The sequence below is a fragment of the Hippocampus bargibanti genome, linkage group LG04 (assembly GCF_051943395.1).
Source record: "Hippocampus bargibanti isolate YZ-2025 linkage group LG04, ASM5194339v1, whole genome shotgun sequence".
NCBI classification, from domain to species: Eukaryota; Metazoa; Chordata; class Actinopteri; order Syngnathiformes; family Syngnathidae; genus Hippocampus; species Hippocampus bargibanti.
Window position 1 is genome coordinate 1,433,877 of NC_142737.1, and position 21,400 is coordinate 1,455,276.

At 39.1% G+C, this 21,400-nt stretch overlaps 1 protein-coding gene across 3 annotated transcripts in view; it reads left to right on the forward strand.

The window, feature by feature from the left end:
- Window positions 1-12,684, forward strand: part of aacs (acetoacetyl-CoA synthetase) — a 29,363-nt gene extending 16,679 nt beyond the window's left edge. Inside the window, exons 12-18 of one of the 3 annotated variants that reach the window (XM_088993473.1) lie at window positions 2,058-2,180; window positions 6,917-7,030; window positions 7,960-8,085; window positions 9,308-9,377; window positions 9,767-9,825; window positions 10,202-10,404; window positions 11,515-12,684. In XM_088993473.1, the coding sequence (XP_088849599.1) occupies window positions 2,058-2,180; window positions 6,917-7,030; window positions 7,960-8,085; window positions 9,308-9,377; window positions 9,767-9,825; window positions 10,202-10,404; window positions 11,515-11,652 (833 nt within the window). In that variant the 3' untranslated portion in view covers window positions 11,653-12,684. Of the gene's footprint in view, window positions 1-2,057; window positions 2,181-6,916; window positions 7,031-7,959; window positions 8,138-9,307; window positions 9,378-9,766; window positions 9,826-10,201; window positions 10,405-11,514 lie in introns of those variants that run through there. The other 2 variants (XM_088993474.1, XM_088993475.1) reach the window with 2 other exon arrangements.
- Window positions 12,685-21,400: the final 8,716 nt, after the last annotated feature.

The window sequence follows — 21,400 nt, forward strand, 5'->3', positions numbered from 1 at the left end:
AAAATGTGGTGTGTGTGTGTGTATGCTCTCATTTCTGTATGGTTATGGGGACATAAAAATGTGGTGTGTGTATGTGTGGTTATGTGTGTGTGTGTGTTTGCTCTCATTTCTGTATGGTTATGGGGACATGAAAATGTGGTATGTGTGTGTGTATGTGTGTGCTCTCATTTCTGTATGGTTATGGGGACATGAAAATGTGGTGTGTGTGTGTGTGTATGTGTGCGCGCTCTCATTTCTGTATGGTTATGGGGACATGAAAATGTGGTATGTGTGTGTGTATGTGTGTGCTCTCATTTCTGTATGGTTATGGGGACATGAAAATGTGGTGTGTGTGTGTGTGTATGTGTGTGCTCTCATTTCTGTGTGGTTATGGGGACATAAAAATGCGTGTTGTGTGTATGGTTGTGTGTTTGTGCATACATGTGTGTATGTTTTTTAGTGTGTTGTCCTGGAAAGCATAACCCCTGTGCATGTATTTATTTATTTATTTATTTATTTATTTATTTTTCTATTTATGTTTCTATTTGTCTATCTAATTTTCTATTTCTGTGTATGGTTTATTTACGGGCAGACATATTTATTGAAAATTGATTTCTATTTTTTTCATCCACCAAACGTCTTTTTTTTTCTTCTTTTCTCTCTGGCCAACTTTAGTTTCTCAACTTTGCGCTGTATAACAAATATCCAATCGTTTTTTTTGTTGTTGTTACTGTAGTTTTGTAAACTTCAAAAGTATTTTTTTTTCTGAAAATGCTTTTTTTTCCAATTGTCTTTTTCTGCGCGCACACGCATTGATTGGCACACGCCATCTTTTCTATCACACAAAAGAGCGCCGACGGCTTCATACAATGCTTGCCGCGCGTGGACCGCGCCCCCCCCCCCCCCCCCCCTGCTGTGCGATTGTGATTGTGCAAGCGATCATCACAGCGTTTGTTTAGCGCTCTCATGGCCGTTAAATAATTCTTTCAAATACAGTGACACCTCGGTTTACCAACCCCTTGGCTTACGCACTTTTCGGTTTACGAACGTTCATTTTTTTTGGGAGTCTTTTACTGAGCGAGTTGCTCTTAAGTCTTCTTGTGTCTGTCCCAAGCCTGGATAAATACAGAGGGTTGTGTCAGGAAGGGCATCCGACGTAAAAGCTTGGCAAAAACAAACATGCGGATCAAACCTCTCAAGATGGAGGACACTGATTCGCTGTGGCGACCCCGTCAAGGGAAAAGCCCAAAGGAAAAGAAGACATTTATGAAAATGTAACCTTGGCATACGAACTATTTTTCGGGATACACACGGAGCTGCCACAATGAGTGATGTGTCGTTCGCGAACGAGCCCGTTCTTCTAAAAACAAAATGGCAGCATACCGTTTTTCTCCTCTATTCCCCGCCCCCCAGTCTTCGGTTACAGCCACGTGATTGGTCAAGAATGCAGCATTCCGATTATAAATCGAGCATATACATGTATACATATATATACTGCCTGAGGGGGAGTCGCATGAAAAGGTGGTGGGCAGGGTGCCAAGGGTGCAGTAAGATATTTCCAAGTTAAAAATATGATCTTGGCTTTTCTCGATTATACATCGAGCATAGACCTGTACATATGTACATATACATGATGGCAGAGGGGAGTCGCTGGAAAATGTGGTGGGCAGGGTGCCGAGGGTCCAGTAAGATATTTCCAGGCTAAAAATATGATCTTGGCTTTTCTCGATTATACATCGAGCATATCCCTGTACATCTGTACATATACATGATGGCAGAGGGGAGTCGCTGGAAAATGTGGTGGGCAGGGTGCCGAGGGTCCAGTAAGATATTTCCAGGCTAAAAATATGATCTTGGCTTTTCCTGATTATAAATCGAGCATATACATGTATACATATATACAGATGCATGCTGCCTGAGGGGGAGTCGCTGGAAAAGGTGGTGGGCAGGGTGTGGAGGGTCCAGTAAGATATTTCAGGCTAAAAATATGATATTGGCTTTTCCTGGTGATACATAGAGCAAATAGATATTTACCGATACATGATTGTTTTTGTTTTTGTCTTGTTGTCGCCCCGCAGCCGAAACTCACAACCTTCAATCTCTCCACACCATCCTGTCGACGGGTTCCCCTCTCAAGCCCCAAAGCTACGACTACGTTTACCGCTGCATCAAGAGCGACGTCCTGCTGGGCTCCATCTCGGGTGATTATTTATCTTTTTTTTTTTCATATGTATTTTTGGTCATATCTCTCTTTTATTCCCTCGTATGAGTCTTCTCCCCCTATACACACACACATAAGCGTATAAAAAAAAAGGATTGACACATAAAAGCGCAAAAAATGTATGGAGATGTCCTTTTTTTTTGCACACGCCACCCACAGAGTCCCTTTCAGCCCATTGTGGTGTTGACAGGGCGGCAGAATGCTATCTGTCGCTCCCTGTGAGCTCTGAAACGTTTAACATTTACTGACTGACACATTAGACGCGTGTGTGCGCGCACACACACACACACACACGTACACAAACGGACAAACGCACACTCAGTGGAGGAGGCGTGAAAAGACGGACAGTAAAAGGCTTTTACACATCCATAAATAATTTTTTGCTTCACTCCGAATACTAAAGGGAGCCATGTTTTTTTTTTTGTAATGTTATTTACAGGTTGTACGCTTTATTTTATAGTAGTTTTTTTTTCAGGAATGTCTTTTGGTGACTTTTTTTTTCTTGAGGATTTTGTGATGTTGACCTCCACCTCTGTCGACTTTGGGGTCAATGTGAGCAACTATTTGTTTTGTTATGAATTTGTGTTTTAACTCATTCACTGCCAGACAAGTTGCGAAAAATGTGTCCACTCCAGTGCCAGGGTTTTTGTCATTATCACTCGAATTGTACGGAATAATGAGTTTTAGGATTACATACACATTTAATACCGGAGTTACAAACCTTAGATTCTCTTCTTTCATCAGAAAAAAAAGAGTTAGTTCCTAAGTTGTATGGGTCTGGAGCTATATGACATTGAAATGAGGGCAGGTGTGCAAAATACAATAAACACATTGCTTTACGTATATAGCGCTTTAACAACAGCTGAAGCGGGAACAACTTTTTTTAAAATTAAATAAAACAAACATTCACACGTAAAAAAAAAATAACTCTTTCATCTTTCACTGCCAGACATGCAAAAATGTGTCCACTCCAGTTGCCAGGGTTTTTGTCATTGTCACTCAAATTCCAGGATCAACAGAATATTGAGTTTTAGGACTAAATAAAAATTCAATGCAGCGTTAGAAAACATAGACTCTCTTCTTTCATCAGAAAAAAGAGTTAATCCTTAAATGATATGGGTCTGGAGTTATGTGAGTTTGAAATGGGGGCGGCTGTACAAATCTTTGTAAAATACGCTCAGTAGAAGTCATTTGAAGCCATTTTACAAATGATGGACGCAACTTGTTCGGAGGTGTCGGTTGTCCTTTAAAGAAGCTTTTGAAGCTGAATTTTCCCAAACGAGACAAGAGTGACATATGGCCAGTCACACCGTCTCCAATCAGGATGCACACCCAGCAGTCAATGTGTTAAAATCACCCATCGAGTAGCTGTGGGGGGTTTGGGTGAGGGGGGGGGGGGGGTGTCTCACATCACCTGCTTGAAGTGATTTCACACTTTCAGACGGGCTCACACTGCTACACACACACACACACACACACACACACACTCACACACACACACACACTTGAACAGACAGGGTGTGTTGTGAGGGTGAAATGGGCGAGGGGGTCACCCTTGCATATGTCACGCTGACCACCGGTCGACCACATATGCCACAGATAAATCCTGACACACACACACACACACACACACACACACACACACACACACACACACACACACACACACACACACACACACACACACACACACACACACACACACATCATCAGGGGTCAAGGTGAGGTGGGCCGGCAGCCAATATCATCGCAGTTTGCTGGTTGCCGTTGACAACGGGGAGGCGCGGCTGGCTCACTGTTGGGTGAGAATAGAAATGGGGGATGGAGAGTGAATATGGCCTTTTTTTGAAAGATATAAAGAGGACCAAGTAGTGACCCTTGGGGAACCCCTTGAATTGTTTTGAACTCGTTTGATTTGAAATTGGTGTTTCATTTTTTTCCCTCCAGATTAGGACTTTGTTCCAGTTTCAGCTGTTGTTAAAGTGCTGTATAAACCAATAGTATTTAGTACAGCTGCCCCCATTTCAAGCTCAGATAACTCCAGACCCACATAATTTAGGAATTAACTTTTTTTTCTGACGAAAAAATAGCTTTTGTCCTTGTTGGAACTTTGTTGCAGCTTCAGTTGATGTTAAAGTGCTGTATAAACCAATTGTATTTTGTACAGCTGCCCCCATTTCAAGCTCATATAACTCCAGACCCACATAATTTAGGAATTAACTCTTTTTTTGCTGACGAAAGAAGAGTTTTTGTCCATGTTAGCGCTTTGTTATAGCTTCAGCTGTTTTTAAAGCGCGATAGAAATCAATTTGTTTATTGTATTTTGTACACCAGCCCCATTTCAAGCTCAGATAACTCCATGCCCACATAATTTAGGAATTAACTCTTTATTTTCTGATGAAAGAAGAGCTTTTGTCCATGTTAGCGCTTTGTTACAGCTTCAGCTGAAGCGCTATATAAACCAATATGTATCTATTGTATTTTGTACAGCTTCCCCCATTTCAAGCTCAGATAACTCCAGATACAAAGAGAGTCTAAGGTTTCTTACGCTGCATTTAATGTTGATGTAGTCGTAAAACTCAAAATTCTGTGGGTCCTGCAATTCGAGTGACGATGACAAAAACCCTGGCACTTGAGTAGACACTTTTTTTTGCACATCAGCTGGCAGTGAATTTGTTAATTTTGTCCAGGAAGTAGCTCTTTCCTTTGTGGTAAAACACTGCAAATACTGTAGCCCAAGCGGCTGAAATATTAACAGTATTGCAATACAAGGTTGATCCCCAAAAGTACTTGTGTTTCCGCAGATTTTTTATTTCTAAATTAGCCGATCGTGATTAGCCGTAAATGTCGCCTTTCCAGCATCTGACCCATTCCGTATTTTCACCTGGTGCACCAAAAAAAAAAAAAAAGCCACCGTGCCTAAAATCCACTTTTTTTGCGCGCGCTCGCCCATGCAAGTCAGCACAATAATGAAATAATTGCGCATCTTCCCACTCCTGAGCTTGCGCGTTTAATCACAATTTTTTTTTTCCTGCGGACCCCCGTGGGATCTCATTAAAGCTCGCTACAACAGCCCCCCCCCCCCCCCCCCCCCCCCGATATCATAAAAGTGTGAAGCCCAGGGATTGATGAAAAGAAGAAGAATAGATAGATAGCGAGCCAGGAAGGGCAGAGAGCAGCAAATAAGATGGATGACAGCGGCTGGCGTGCATAGGTAGACGCGCAACAATGGCGACAATGGGGAACGCCGCATTGTTGGAAAGCACAAAGAGAAAAATAGGGAAGGGGGGGTTAGCCCCTAAAGCTATTTTCACTCAGCAGCACAAAATGTCAATCATCATTAGATCCTCAAGAAGAGAAAAAAATCTCCAAAACACATCCCCTAAAAAAAACTTTCATTTGAAGCACCCTCTTTCGTTTATTTTATTAGATTTTTTTTATGATTTTAATTTATTGGGTTTTATTTTATTAATTGTATTTTATTATTTCTTTATTTGATTATATTAGATTTTTTATTATTTTAATTATTGGGTTTTATTTTATTAATTGTATTTTATTATTTCTTTATTTGGTTATATTGGATTTTTTATAATTTAAATTTATTTTGGTTTTATTTTATTAATTGTATTTTATTATTTCTTTATTTGGTTATATTAGATTTTTTATTATTTTAATTATTGGGTTTTATTTTATTAATTGCATTTTATTATTTCTTTATTTGGTTGTGTTAGATTTTTTATAATTTAAATTTATTGGGTTTTATTTAATTAATTTTATTTGGTTATATTAGATTTTTTTATAATTTTAATTTATTGGGTTTTATTTTATTAATTGTATTTTATTATTTTATTTTATTTTATTTTTCTATTTTATTTTATTTTATTTTATTTGGTTTTATTTGTTTTTTTTTTTTTAATGTTGTTGCATTGGATTTTTTTTCATTCATTATTTGATAATGTTTTATTTTATTGGGTTTTATTTTATTTATTTTTTATTTATTTCATGTGATTTTAATTCACTTTGTTTTATTTTGTTTTATTTGGTTTTATTTTATTTGGATTTATTTGTTTTTAGTTTTTTTATTTTATTGGATTGGATTTTATTTTCATTTATTGTATTTTATTTGATAATATTTTATTTGGTTTTATTTGATATATTTTTTATTTTATTTTATTTGGTTTTATTTTTTTTTATTGGATTGATTGTATTTTATTGTATGTATTTAATTTTACGTGATTTTAATTTTTAGTTTTATTTTTTATTTTTTTATTTAATGGGATTGTATTGGATTCTATTTTATTTTAATACACTGTATTTTATTTTATTGGATTTGATTTGATTTCAATCCATTTAGTTTTATTAAATTTTATTTTGTTTTATTTTATGATTTTGCTTTATTCGGTTTTATTTATTTATTGTATTATTTTTGCTTGATTGGGTTTTATTTTTTATTTTATTTATTATTTTATTTTATTTTATTTGGTTTTATTTGTATTTATGTTATTTTTATTTTACTGAATTGGATTGGTTTTAATTCATTTTATTTTATTAGATTTTATTAGATTTTATTTTATTTGGTTTGATTTGATTTGATTAGATTTTTAATTAATTTTATTTTATTAGATTTTATTAGATTTTATTTTATTTGGTTTGATTTGATTTGATTAGATTTTTATTCAATTTGATTTTTATTAGTATTTCAATTTTTATCCCTAGGCGGCACAGACATCGTGTCATGTTTCATGGGTCAGAACCCGACCGTTCCGGTGTACCGGGGCGAGATCCAATCGAGAAACCTTGGCATGGCCGTGGAAGCCTGGAATCTTCAAGGTACGTCACAACAAGCAGACGATGATTTACCTGCATGGCCTGCCTGAAAAGTTCACCTTCGGCGAAGAGCTGTCACAACATTGTTCTCCCGAGTGGACTCTTTTCATCCAAAGTAATTAGCCGAAATATCCCCAAGATAAATCCTCTTGAAAGAAAACGGATGCCATTTTTTTTAATAACGCTTATTTTTTTTATATCCAGCTTTCAAAACCCTTTTTTTTCTCCCAACATTGATTGCAATCCCAAAGTCCCCTCCTGGCCAGTGAATCATTTAAAGGCACTTTTTTAGAGCGTTAGCGCTCGCTAAGCCCCTTTAACGCCATCCGGAGGGACTGTTGGATATTCCACGAAATGTGTGTGTGTTTGTCTGACAAGTCTTGTGAGGACCACTAACGTTTTATACCATACGTAGTGAGGACATTTTTGACAAGTAAGGACCTTCTGGCCGGTCCTCACAAGTCTTTCATTCATTCATCAGGCTTCTAGAGGGTCTATATATGCATCTGTTTAAGTTTCAAAGAGGTCCTCACAAAATGATTTTTTGGTGTGTATTTTCATTTCACTTGGATACACACACTTTTTACTCACTGTGTGTGTTTATGTGTGTGCGTGGTTAATGAGAGGAAAAAGTTCATACCACAAAAAGTAAAATGGTATTTTCACCAAATTCACTACAGGGGTGAGGACTTTGAATGTCGCCATTCAGAAACCTCACTCCTGCTGTTATTTCAGTTTCAAGTCCACTTTTTATTGCTTTGTTTTAAAGAAGTTGAAGTGGGAAATGAGGTTATTGTTATTGTTCAAATGTAACACTAGTTCTTCTCTAAACTTATCAGCAACGGTGGTACTCACTCCTTATCTGGAGTTATCCGGACCTCACAAAACCATTGAAACAGGAATATGTGTGCGTGTGTGTGTGTGTTGTGTAGGTAAGCCGGTATGGGGGGAAAGTGGCGAGCTCGTGTGCTTGAAACCCATCCCGTGCCAGCCAACGCATTTCTGGAATGACGACAACAACAGCAAGTACCACAAAGCCTACTTCTCCACCTTCCCGCGTGAGTCGGAAGTTGAGGCGGGGGTCACACTTGACAACTGGAAATCAACAACGTTAGCAAAATGTCCTTTCCTTTTGCGTGTCTGCTCAACTGAGTTAGATTACAAAACTGAGTTAGATTACAAAAACAGAGTTAGCCTACAAAACGGAGTTAGCCTACAAAATGGAGTGAGCCCACGAAACGGAGTTAGATTACAAAACTGAGTTAGATTACAAAACTGAGTTAGATTACAAAAACGGAGTTAGCCTACAAAACGGAGTTAGATTACAAAATGTAGTGAGCCCACGAAACGGAGTTAGCTCACGAAACGGAGTTAGCTCACAAAACGGAGTTAGCTCAAAAAAACGGAGTTAGCCCACAAAATGGAGTTAGATTACAAAACTGAGTTAGATTACAAAATGGAGTTAGCCCACACACTGGTGATCGCCCACAAAATGGAGTTAGCCCACAAAATGGAGTTAGCTCATAAAACGGAGTTAGCTCACAAAACAAAGTTAGCACACAAAATGGAGTTAGCCCACACACTGGTGATCGCCCACAAAATGGAGTTAGCCCACAAAACGGAGTTAGCTCATAAAACGGAGTTAGCTCACAAAACAAAGTTAGCACACAAAATGGAGTTAGCCCACACACTGGTGATCGCCCACAAAATGGAGTTAGCCCACAAAACGGAGTTAGCTCATAAAACGGAGTTAGCTCACAAAACAAAGTTAGCACACAAAATGGAGTTAGCCCACACACTGGTGATCGCCCACAAAATGGAGTTAGCCCACAAAACGGAGTTAGCTCATAAAACGGAGTTAGCTCACAAAACAAAGTTAGCACACAAAATGGAGTTAGCCCACACACTGGTGATCGCCCACAAAATGGAGTGAGCCCACAAAATGGAGATCACCCAAAAAAATGGAGTTAGCATGCAAAATGGAGTTTGCCTACAAAATGGAGATCGGGCCACAAAATGGGGTTAGCCCACAAAATGGAGTTAGCTCAATAAAATGGAATTAGCCCTCAAAATGGAATTAGCTCATGAATTAGGGTTATCCCACAAAATGGAGTCAGCCCACACAATGGAGTTGGCCCACAAAATGAAGTTGGCTCACAAAACGGAGTTAGATGACAAAACGGAGTTAGCCCACTCTCGTCCCGACAAGCTGATTGAACTATCTTGTCTTGCCATTTTCCAAGACTTGACAATGTGTGTGTGGTGCGCTGGTGTTTGTAGGCGTGTGGGCCCACGGCGACTACTGCCAAATCAATCCCAAGACAGGAGGCATCGTCATGCTTGGCAGGAGGTCAGTCAAAAGACGCTCGTTCCACTTTCAGCTCCAAATTTAAGCTTGATAACCTGAAATTAACCTCTGCTAAATGTTCAATTCAAAACAGGCAAGTGCCATTTTGTTTTTTTTTGTAAACGTTAACTACAATACAGATGAGAAGTCAATCTACTTGAAAATGAGGCAAAAAAAAATTCACAAGTGAGCCCCAGAATGCGTTAATGCAAAAATAATATTGAAATATGATCATATATTTCTACTACAAGTATACGTTCCACAGAATGTAAATATGCATTTTACACGTGAATACATACAGTATGTGTGTGTGTTAAATATAATATATATATATATATATCATTTTGTCCTCCAAACAAACTGATGGTTTTCTTTGTGTATTTGTACCGCAGCGACGGCACGCTGAACCCCAACGGCGTTCGCTTCGGCAGTTCGGAAATCTACAACATCGGTGAGCAAAACTGAATCGATTACCATGTTGATTGATTAAAAAATCTGGATCAATAATAATAATAATAAAAAGAAAAATAATAATAATAAAACTGCTACTACTACTACTACTAATAATAATAATAACAATAATACATTATTACATAATTTCTAAGCACCTTTCAAAACTCTCAAGGACACATTACAGTCGCAGGTTAATTTTTACTGTGGGTGAGCAGCGGCAGCCACACGCGCCAGCGTTCACTCAACCCAGAAGTAACTCTAATGATGGAGAATGTCTGGAAATTCTACTTCTTTTTTGGTGGCTAGGGGTGTGTAGACTTTTTCTAGTCGCCCCCAAAAGAACCAAATATTTGTGTCTTTTGCACGCACGGCAGTGGAAGCCTTTGAGGAGGTATCGGACAGCTTGTGCGTGCCTCAATACAACGGCGACGGCGAAGAGAGGGTGATCCTCTTCCTGAAAATGGCGCCCGGGAAGGCCTTTAGCGGCCAGCTGGTGGCGGACGTGAAGGCGGCCGTCCGGAAGGCCCTCTCGGCCCGACACGTGCCCGCCATCCTGCTGCAGATCGCCGACATTCCCGTGAGTCCAATATCCATTTTTTCCCGTTTGATCACATTTTGAAGAAACGCTCAAAAATGGATTATGTCATCATGATTTTATGCTAGCAGTTAGCATCACAAATGAGTATTCGGCGTTCATTTTACATGTATTTTTTAATTGATTAGCTATCTGGCTATCTATTAGCTATCCATTATCTAGCTGGCTAGCTATTAGCTGGCTTGCTGTTAGATGTCTAGCTGGCTAGCTGTTGGCTATCTATTACCTATTTATTATCTATCCATTAGCTAGCTGTTGCCTGTCTGGCTGGCTGGCTGCTAGCTGGCTAGATGTCGGCTATCTGGCTATCTATCAGCTATTTATTAGCCATATATTAGCTAGCTGGCTAGCTATTAGCTGTCTAGTAATATCTAGCGAGTAGATATTATCTGTCTAGCTGGCTGGCTGTAAGCTATCTACCTGGCTAGTTGCTGTCTAGCTGGCTAGCTGTTGGCTATCTATTACCTATTTATTATCTATCCATTGGCTAGCTGTTGGCTATCTATTACCTATTTATTAGCTATCAATTAGCTAGCTGTTGCCTGTCTGGCTAGCTGTCTGCTGGCTGGCTAGATGTTGGCTATCTGGCTATCTATTAGCTATTTATTAGCTATCAATTAGCTAGCTGGCTAGCTATTAGCTGTCTAGCTAATATCTAGCGAGTAGATATTATCTGTCTAGCTGGCTGGCTGTAAGCTATCTAGCTGGCTAGTTGCTGGCTATCTGGCTATCAATTAGCTATTTATTAGCTATCCATTAGCTAGCTAGCTGTTAGCGGTCTAGCTAGCTGGCTGTTGGCTATCTGGATATCTATTAGCTATTTTTTAGCTATCCATTAGCTGTCTATTAGCTGTCCCGCTGGCTGGATGTAAACTATCTAGCTGTCTAGCTGTTGACTATATGGCTATCTATTAACTATTTATTAGCTATCCATTAGTGAGCTATCTAGCTTTCTCTCTATTTCAGTTTTATTTTTTTATTGTTTTCAAATTAATTATTATTATTATTATTATTATTATTAATTTTGAGTTTGATTTTTTTTGGCTGTATAGAAGAAACAAAATAGATTAAAATTTGGTTGTGGTTGTTCAGTACACGCTGAGCGGTAAGAAAGTGGAGGTGGCCGTCAAGCAAGTGCTAGCGGGCCGCGAGGTTTCCCAGCGAGGGGCTTTCTCCAATCCCGATTCGCTGGACCTCTACAAGAACATTCCGGAACTGCAAAACTTCTGAGCCACAAGGAAAGCGACCATAAAGAACAAAAGACCATTCCCTTTCGCAGCGAACAACAACCGGCGGCGCCGAAAACACAATGAGGTACTCTTAGCTTTGCCGTTAGCATTAGCATGAGCACTTTGATATCATATCAGCCATTTTATCACATGATTTATTTAACTCCCGATTCTTCAAAGGAAATGTCAAGCGGGAAAATTCCTAGCTCGCATTCAAATGTGATTGACTTTGAACTTTAATTCTTTTTATTTTTTGTGTTATTTTGTGTATTGGGGCAGCTGCCGCCATTTTGTGTCTTGGGACAGCTGCGGCCATTTTGTGTATTGGCACTGCTGCCGCCATTTTGTGTATGGCTGCCGCCATTTAATCTTAACGCTTTAAGATTCGAAGAACTGCGATAGAGGCTTGAATATGAATTCTAAATATGTGCAAATGTAAAACTTTCATTAATATTTTTCTCAATGTTGGGTAAATGTTTTTTTTCTTCTAATATTAGAATGAATATATTAATATAAATAATATAATCATGAACGCAATGTGACTTTGGTAATTGGTTCCATGAACCAGGCAGGGAGCGTCAACAAATTTGAAAAGCGCGTACATATTTGTGTCGCAAAGTATGGCGATATGAATACATATTTTATGCTCTTTTATTTTTTTAATCCATTCCATTGCAAACATGTCGCTTGACTCCAAACGTCAGACATTTCTTGCATTTTTATTTTCGAGAATCGCTTGGGAGAAAAAAATGTTGACGGATTATCAATGTTGAAATATTTATTACCTCTACGTCCCCTCAAAATAAAAATGAATGGAAAAAATCCATGCAAATGAATGAGTTAAAATATTTTTTTTTATATGTGAATGCAAGTATTTCCTTGGTGGAGTTAATAAGTTTGGTGTTGGAAGCTTGACAAGAACCTAAGATGTCTCTCCTCGTCTTCTCCATGTCCCCGAATGGCTGCATTTTGTGCAGTGTGTGTGTGTGTGTGTGTGTGTGTGTGTGTGTGTGTGTGTGTGTGTGTGTGTGTGTGTGTGTGTGTGTGTGTGTGTGTGTGTGTGTGTGATTGCCAGCCACTCATTTTGATTGACATGTGATTTGCTTTCAAGCCAGCGCTCAGAAACTCCCGCTAACCTTTCCAAGCGCCTGCGCTAACGCCTGTCAATCAACAAGGAGGAAAAAAAAAACAACTTTGGGTAAGAAGAAAGAAAAAATGTTCAGTGTGTACTTTGTTAGCATTTTGTTTAAACATGATATTTGTTATGTTGGTTATTTTTCGCTCCTATGTAGCGATAGCAAAAAAAAAAGAAACGTGGATCGTAAAAAAGTGATGATGTCACAACATGCCCATAAGTTAGTGCTTTTTTAAAATCGGGAATGCTAATGCCATTACCGCCAATGTTATTCCTTTGACTTTTTTTTCGCTATTAGCTAGTTAGCTAACTTGAACTATTTGAGTTATTCCCGGTTGAACAGAGTCACCGTTGCTGGCTACCTAACTAGCTATCTAGCTATCTATATATTTGCTATCTATTAGCTGTATAACTAGCTAACTAGCTATTAGTCATCTATTAGCTATCTAGCTAACTTGATCTATTTGAGTTATTCCCGGTTGAACGGAGTCACCATTGCTAGCGCACTAGATAGCTATCTATTTGCTATCTATTAGCTGTCGAACTAGCTATTTGGCTAGCTAGCTATTAGTCATCTATTAGCTAGCTAGCTAACTAGATCTATTTGAGTCATTCCCGGTTGAACTAGGTCAATGTTGCTGGCTACCTATCTAGCTATCTATATATTTGCGATCTATTAGCTGTCTAACTAGCTAGATAGCTAGCTATTAGTCATATATTAGCTAGCTAGCTAACTTGATCTATTTGAGTTATTCCCGGTTGAACGCAGTCACCGTTGCTAGCGACCTATATTGCTATCTATTTGCTATCTATTAGCTGTCTAACTAGCTATCTGGCTAGCTAGCTATTAGTCATCTATTAGTTAGCTAGCTCACGAGATCTATTTGAGTGGCTGGCTACCAAGCTAGCTATCTAATAGCAAGCTATCTAGCTAGCTTTCTATGTGTTATCTATTAGCTGTATAGCTAGCTAGCTATTAGTCATCTATTAGCTAGCCAGCTAGCGAACTTGATCTATTTGAGTCATTCACGGTTGAACTAGGTCACTGTTGCTGGCTACCTAGTTAGCTATCTATTTGCTATTTATTTGATATCTATTCCCTGTCTCACTAGCTAGCTTGCTATATATTAGTTATCTATTAGCTAGCTAGCTAACTTGATGTATTTGAGTTATTCCCGTTTGAGTGAACGCTGGCGCGTGTGGCTGCCGCTGCTCACCCACAGAAAAACTTGTTTAGCAGCAAATTAAAGGAGTTGGCGTTAAAAGTGTCGCGACGGAACAACACACTTTTACGAGATCGGTGCAATATAAGACAATAATGACGAATAGCGGCTTGATTGGATGTGGGAAATCAAAAGTGTCGTTGAGGGCCTTCGTAACGCCATCATCGGAAGACAAATTGACGATTCCGACGTTGGCGCTCAGGGAATTGCCAGATTGTAAGTTGGCCATTTTGGAGAACTGTTTGTCTTTGTCGTTAGTGAAGTTTATACACGAGATCAATTTATTGTTCAATGTATAAAAAATATTTGTATTTTATTTTAGAATAATCATACATGTCATTTCTAAGCGCCTTTCAAAACTCTCAAGGTCACGTTACAGTCACAGGGTAAGTTTTTTTTTTGTGGGTGAGCAGCGGCAGCCACACGCGCCAGCGTTCACTCAACCTGGAAGTAACTCAAATAGATAGAAAGCTTGCTAGCTAGCTCGTAGATAGCCAATAGATAGCTTGCGAGATAGCTAGCCAGCCAACTGGAAAGAATTACAGCTAGCCAGCTAAAGATGCTTGTAAATTAAATGTATTATTATTATTATTATTATTATTATTATAATACACTGGCAAATATGGTATATTTTTGATACTTTTTTTTTCTTCATATTTTTAGGTTTTAAATTTATTTATTTGTAGTATATATATATATATATTTATATTTACATTTACTTTCCAGTAACAGGATATTTTTTTTATTTTGTTGTGGGTTAGCAGCGGTAGCCTCACGCGCCAGCGTGCACTCAACCCGGAAGTAACTCAAATAGATAGGAAGCTTGCTAGCTAGCTAGCTAATAGGTTGCTACTTTACAGTCACAGGATCAGTTTTTCCGTGGGGTAGCAGCAGAAGCCACACACGCCAGCGTTCACTCAACCTGGAAGTAACTCGGATAGAAAGCTAGCTAGCTAGCTTGCTAAAAGGTAGCTACTTTACAGTCACAGCATAAGTTTTTCTGTGGGGTAGCAGCAGAAGCCACACATGCCAGCGTTCACTCAACCCGGAAGTAACTCAAATAGATAGGAAGCTAGCTAGCTAATAGATCGCTACTTTACAGTCACAAGATAAGGTTTTTGTGGGTTAGCAGCGGCAGCCACATGCGCCAGCGTTCAGTCCATCCAGAAGCAACTCAAATAGATAGAAAGCTAGCTAGCTAATAGATCGCTACTTTACAGTCACAAGATAAGGTTTTTGTGGGTTAGCAGTAAGTAAAAAAAGTTACAAAACTAATGACTGTTATTGTGGTTTACATACGACAATTTATATTTATATATTATTTTATTTGAATGTTTTTCGTGTAAAATCCCGACCAAGCATCTGGTGACTATTTACATTTTCGCCTTCGTCAACTATAAAATCCAACATGTTTAAAATGATGTCTCTCTCTCGGCTGAGCTCACCTGACTGCATTATTTTCAATTTTTTTTTTTTTTGTCCTTGATGAAATCCAGTCGTCTTCCGTGATCTATTTTACTTCTTATGAGTACGTACTTCCTTCCATCTTTCCCACGCTCGCACTCCATTAGCGCGCTATCGCATCGATCCACCCCGCACACATGCACGTTAGCACGTATACGAGTTTGGCTTCCCCTCTTGCTATTGACCCTCTGACTAAACTAAATAGACACACAATACACATTTGATCGCTACAGTGTCTACACAAAAACAAACACACACACACACACACATTCCTGTTTCAATGGTTTTGTGAGGTCCGGATAACTCCAGAAAAGGAGTGAGGACCACTGTTGCTGATAAATTTAGAGAAGAAGTAGTGTTCCATTTGAACACTACATGTCACCCCATTCACCACTTCATTTTCTTTAAAAACAAAGCAATAAAAAGTGGACTTGAAACTGAAATAACAGGTGTGGGGTTTCTAAATGGCTACATTCAAAGTCCTCACCCCTATAGTGAATTTGGTGAAAATATCGTTTGACTTTTTGTGGTATAAACTTTTTCCTCTCCTTAACCACACACACACACACACACACACACACACACACACACACACACACACACACACACACACACACACACACACACATAAACACACACAATGAGTAAAAAAGTGTGTGAAATGAAAATACACACCCAAAAAAATAATTTGGGGTGAATTTGTGAGGACCTTTGTGAAACTTTAACAGAAGCATATATCGACCCTGTAGAAGCCTTTAGAATGAAAAAACTTGTGCGCGTGTGTATCCAAGTGAAATGACAATACACACCAAGCTAGCTATATCTATTTGCTATCTATTGGCTATTTATCTAGCTAGCTATTAGTTATCTATTAGCTAGCTAACTGTCTATCTTTTTGAGTTATTCTGAGTTGAGTGAACGCTGGCTCATGTTGCTATCTTTTAGCTATCTATCTATTTGCTATCTATTAGCTATATAGCTAGCTATCAGCTATCTGTTAGCTATCTACCTGGCTAGCTATCTAGCTGGCTACCTCGCTATCTATCTATTTGCTATCTATTTGCTATATGTTCGCTATCTAACTAGCTATCTGGCTACGTGGATAGCTATCTATTTGCTATATATTAGCTATCTAACTACCTAGCTAGCTATTTATTAGTTATCTATTAGCTAGCTAGCTAACTTTCTATCTATTTGAGTTATTCCGAGTTGAGTGAACACTGGCTTATGTTGCTATCTATTAGCTAGCTAGCTAGCTAACTTCCTATCTATTTGAGTTATTCCAAGTTGTGTGAACGCTGGCTTATGTTGCTATCGATTGGCTAGCTAAGCTAACTTTCTATCTATTTGAATTATTCCGAGTTGAGTGAACGCTGGCTCATGTTGCTATCTATTGGCTATCTGTCTAGCTAGCTATCTATTTGCTTTCTACTAGCTATCTATCTAGCTAGCTATTAGTTATCTATTAGCTAACTTTCCATCTATTTGAGTTATCGGTTGAGTGAACGCTGGTGCGCGTGGCTGCCGCTGCTCACCCACAGAAAAAACTGATCCTGTAACTGTAAAGTGACCTTGAGAGTTTTGAAAGGCGCTTAGAAATAAAATGTATTATTATTATTATTATTATTTATTATTATTATTTAATATTATAATTATATTTGTGAATGGAAGTGAAGGAGTTAAAACCCGACAGATAGCTAATAAGAATTGAATCCATACGTGTTCATAACATCGCTGATCCCTCTTGTGGGAGTTTTTTTCGCCCCTAAATGAGCGGCAGAAATCATTAGCGGCGAAATATGTTGTCCATATTAATCCACTCGGAATTGTGGGAAGATTCCCCCCCACCCAACCGGCATCTGCGATATGAACGCGCTTCACCTCTTCCGGGACCTTTTGTCGAGCGAGCTCAGATGCCTTCTTCTCACACTTATTAACAATCACAAACGATAAAACGACGCCTCCAAACTTGATTTTTGATTTGGGCAAATGAGTCTCTCATTAGCGACTTAATTATTTTGTCATTTCCAACACATTTGGTGGATCGAAGCAAAGTAAAGTCCAAAACTTTCTTGACAAAATCACTGTTAGCATTGTTAGCGCTGTCGGAGCTAAACACATTTTTCAAGTTAGGATATTAAATTGATGCCACCTAAGGTCAAGACGAGAGCTGCTTATGATATGGTTACCAACCGATACCAACCGATTCCGACCAAATCCAACCGATTCCAACTGATACTAGCCGAATCCAACCGATTCCAACCGATTCCAATCGATACCGACGGATTCCGACTGATACCAACCGATTCCAGCATATGCTGACACCTACCGATGCCAACTGATACCAGCCAAATCCAACCGAATCCAACTAATACTAGCCAAATCCAACCGATTTTGACTGAATCCAACCGATTCCAACCGATACGACCGATTCCGACTGATACCAACCAATTCCAGCAGATACTGACGGCAACCGATGCCAACTGATAGCAGACGATTCCAGCCGATACCAATCAATACCAACTGATACCAGCCAATACTAGCCGATTCCAGCCAATACTAGCTGATACCAAGCGATACCGACCGATACCAATCAATACCAACCGATTCCAGCCAATACCAATCGATACCGACTGATTCCAACCGGAACCAACCAATTCTAAACGATACCAACCAATTCCGACATATCCTAACCGATTCCAACTGATACCAACCGACACCAACCGATACCAACCGACACCAATTGATACCAACTAATACCAGCCAATTCCAGCCAATTCCGGCCGATTCCAACCGATACCAACCGATTCTAAACGATACCAACCGATTCCAACCAATTCCAGCTGGTACCAGCCGATAGCAACTGATAACAAAAGATACCAACGATACCAGAGGCAAAAAAAAATATTTGACATGGAATAAGTCCTCCTGGGCACTAGTTGGCGCAATACTGTCGCCGTTCATGACATTTTTTGGCTTTGGCTGCAAACGCTTATCATCAATGCGTGTGCATGGATGCTGAGTGCTGAGATTAAAGGAGAAGAATCATTTTGCTATTTTAAATTCTAATTTGTCTCATACGCACACACACACACACAACACGTGTCACGGATTGATCCAGGCCAGGGGTGCAACAGCTTGCTATGAATATTCAGTGGAAGGCGTGTGTGTGTGTGTGTGTGTGTGTGTGTGTGTGTGTGTGTGTGTGTGTGTGTGTGTGTGTGTGTGTGTGTGTGTGTGTGTTTTTTGTGTGTTTGTGTACCCCTGTTTTTTAGATTTGTGTAATCCTGCTCAACAGGAAACATACACTCCTGAGACAAGACATTTTGTTTGGCGTGTCCGCGCACGCGTGTGCCTTGGGGACACAGTAGGATGTGAATTAAGCAGGAAACGAGTGGAGCATCCATAACACACACACACACACACACACACACACACACACACACACACACACACACACACACACACACACACACACACACACACGCACAATTAAAATTCATCACATATTTGTTCGCATGTTCCCTCTGTTATTGTCTTTTTTTCTCGACAAGCTGCTACAAGCCCAATGCCTCACATCTGTGTGTGTGTGTGTGTGTGTGTGTGTGTGTGTGTGTGTGTGTGTGTGTGTGTGTGTGTGTGTGTGTGTGTGTGTGTGTGTGTGTGTGTGTGTGTGTGTGTGTGTCGCCACATACTGTTAATGAAATTCTGTATTAAAAAATGATGGAGATTTGACACCGAAAAAGGCAAAATGGTGCAGAAACGTTTTGGCATTTGACTTTTTTTTTCCCAGCAAAAAATAAAACAAAAATAAGAATAAATAATCTAATCTATAATATAATAATAAAATTGACGTTTGTGGACCAAAAAGTCACGATGCCGCGGGATGTAAAACGTGATATTTGTTATGTTGGTTATTTTTGGATTGGATTGGATTGGATTTGCCTTTAATAGTCTCGCAGTGGAGAAATTTACATTTACATTTTTCGCTCCTATATAGCGATAGCAAAAAAAAAAAATGAAAGATGGATCGTAAAAAAGTGATGATGTCACGGCATGCCCAAAAGTTAGTGTTTTTTTTTTTTAATCGTGAATGCTAACGCCATTACCGCCAATGCTATTCCTTTGACTGTTTTCGCTATTAGCTAGTTAGCTAACTTGATCTATTCGAGTTATTCCCGGTTGAACAGGGTCACTGTTGCTATCTATCTATCTATCTATCTATCTATCTATCTATCTATCTATCTATCTATCTATCTATCTATCTATCTATCTATCTATCTATCTATCTATCTATCTATCTATCTATCTATCTATCTATCTATCTATCTATCTATCTATTAGCTGTCTAGCTAGCTAGCTAGCTAGCTATTAGTCATCTATTATCTAGGTAGCTAACTTGATCTGTTTGAGTTATTCTCGGTTGAACGGAGTCACCGTTGCTGGCTACCTAGATAGCTATCTATTTGCTATCTATTAGCTGTCTAACTAGCTATCTGGCAAGCTATCTATTAGTCATCTATTAGCTATATAGCTAACTAGATCTATTTGAGTTATTCCAGGTTGAACGGTTGCTGGCTACCCAGCTAGCTATCTAGCTAGCTATCTATTAGTTATCTATTAGCTAGATAGCTAGCTAGCTATTAGTCATCTATTAGCTATATAGCTAACTTGATCTATTTGAGTTATTCCTGGTTGAACGAGGTCACGGTTGCTGGCTACCTAGCTAGCTATCTATTTGCTATTTATTTGATATCTATTAGCTGTCTCACTAGCTAGCTTGCTATATATTAGTTATCTATTAGCTAGCTAGCTAACTTGATGTATTTGAGTTATTCCCGGTTGAGTGAACGCTGGCGCATGTGGCTGCCGCTGCTCACCCATAGAAAAACTGATCCTGTGACTATAAAGTGACCTTGAGAGTTTTGAAAGGTGCTGATAAATGAAATGTATTATTATTATTTCTTTTTTAGGCTGCCCAAGCTCAGGATTTTCTTGCCGAAAACATCTTTTTTTTAAAGAGACGCGAACGATCTGGTTTTTGTTGTGCGTGTTCTTGGAGGTGGCAGCTTGACGGCCGCAGCTGTCGAGGTTTAGCCGTTCTTTGCCGGCGGATTAGCCGGCGACTTGGCAACGGCTGGCAGATGACGACAAATAATCAGCCCCACAAAAACAACAAGAAAAAAAAGGAGGCCTCTTTTTTTTGAAACTTTAAAGTTACAAGTACAGTAGCTGCAAAGTTTTATTTTTTTCACCCCTCAACTTCTGGTGCTAGCTGTGTTAGCCGCATAGTTAGCCTACCCACTTTTGCGAACATTTTGACAGCTAATATGTCAATTAATTCTTCATTTAAAAAAAAGCAAACCAAAAATGATCAAAAAATAATTCACAGGAATATAATAAATGTGTTAATAATAATAATAATAATAATAATAATAATAATAATAATAATAATATATATCTATATATATATATAACAGTGGGACCTTGGAAAAGTTCATAAGGCAAGGTGTTGCCTTACGAACTTTTCGGTTTACGAACGTTAAGTTTATGAAAATTAAACCTTGGCATACGCCCTACTTTTCGGGATACACACGGAGCGCCGCCCCACCACGGCTGGCGTAGTAATTTTCGGCGGAAGAACACCAAACCACACGACCGAACAGCGTCACAGCCGGCCTACCTTTCCACACCCCCTTTTTCTGAGTGCACACGTCATTCGTCTTCAAGGATTTATGCTGATTTATGCTGTTATGGGACCGAAAAAGACCCCACCATAGGCTCGTGTTCAGCCGAAGAAGACACAAAACAAAATTACAGTCGAGGAGAAGAAGGAGATCATTGAGAAACACGAACGAGGTGTGCGTTTGTCTGACTTCACGACCCAATAGCAATATGCTAAGTCCACCATTGCTACCATCCTTCGC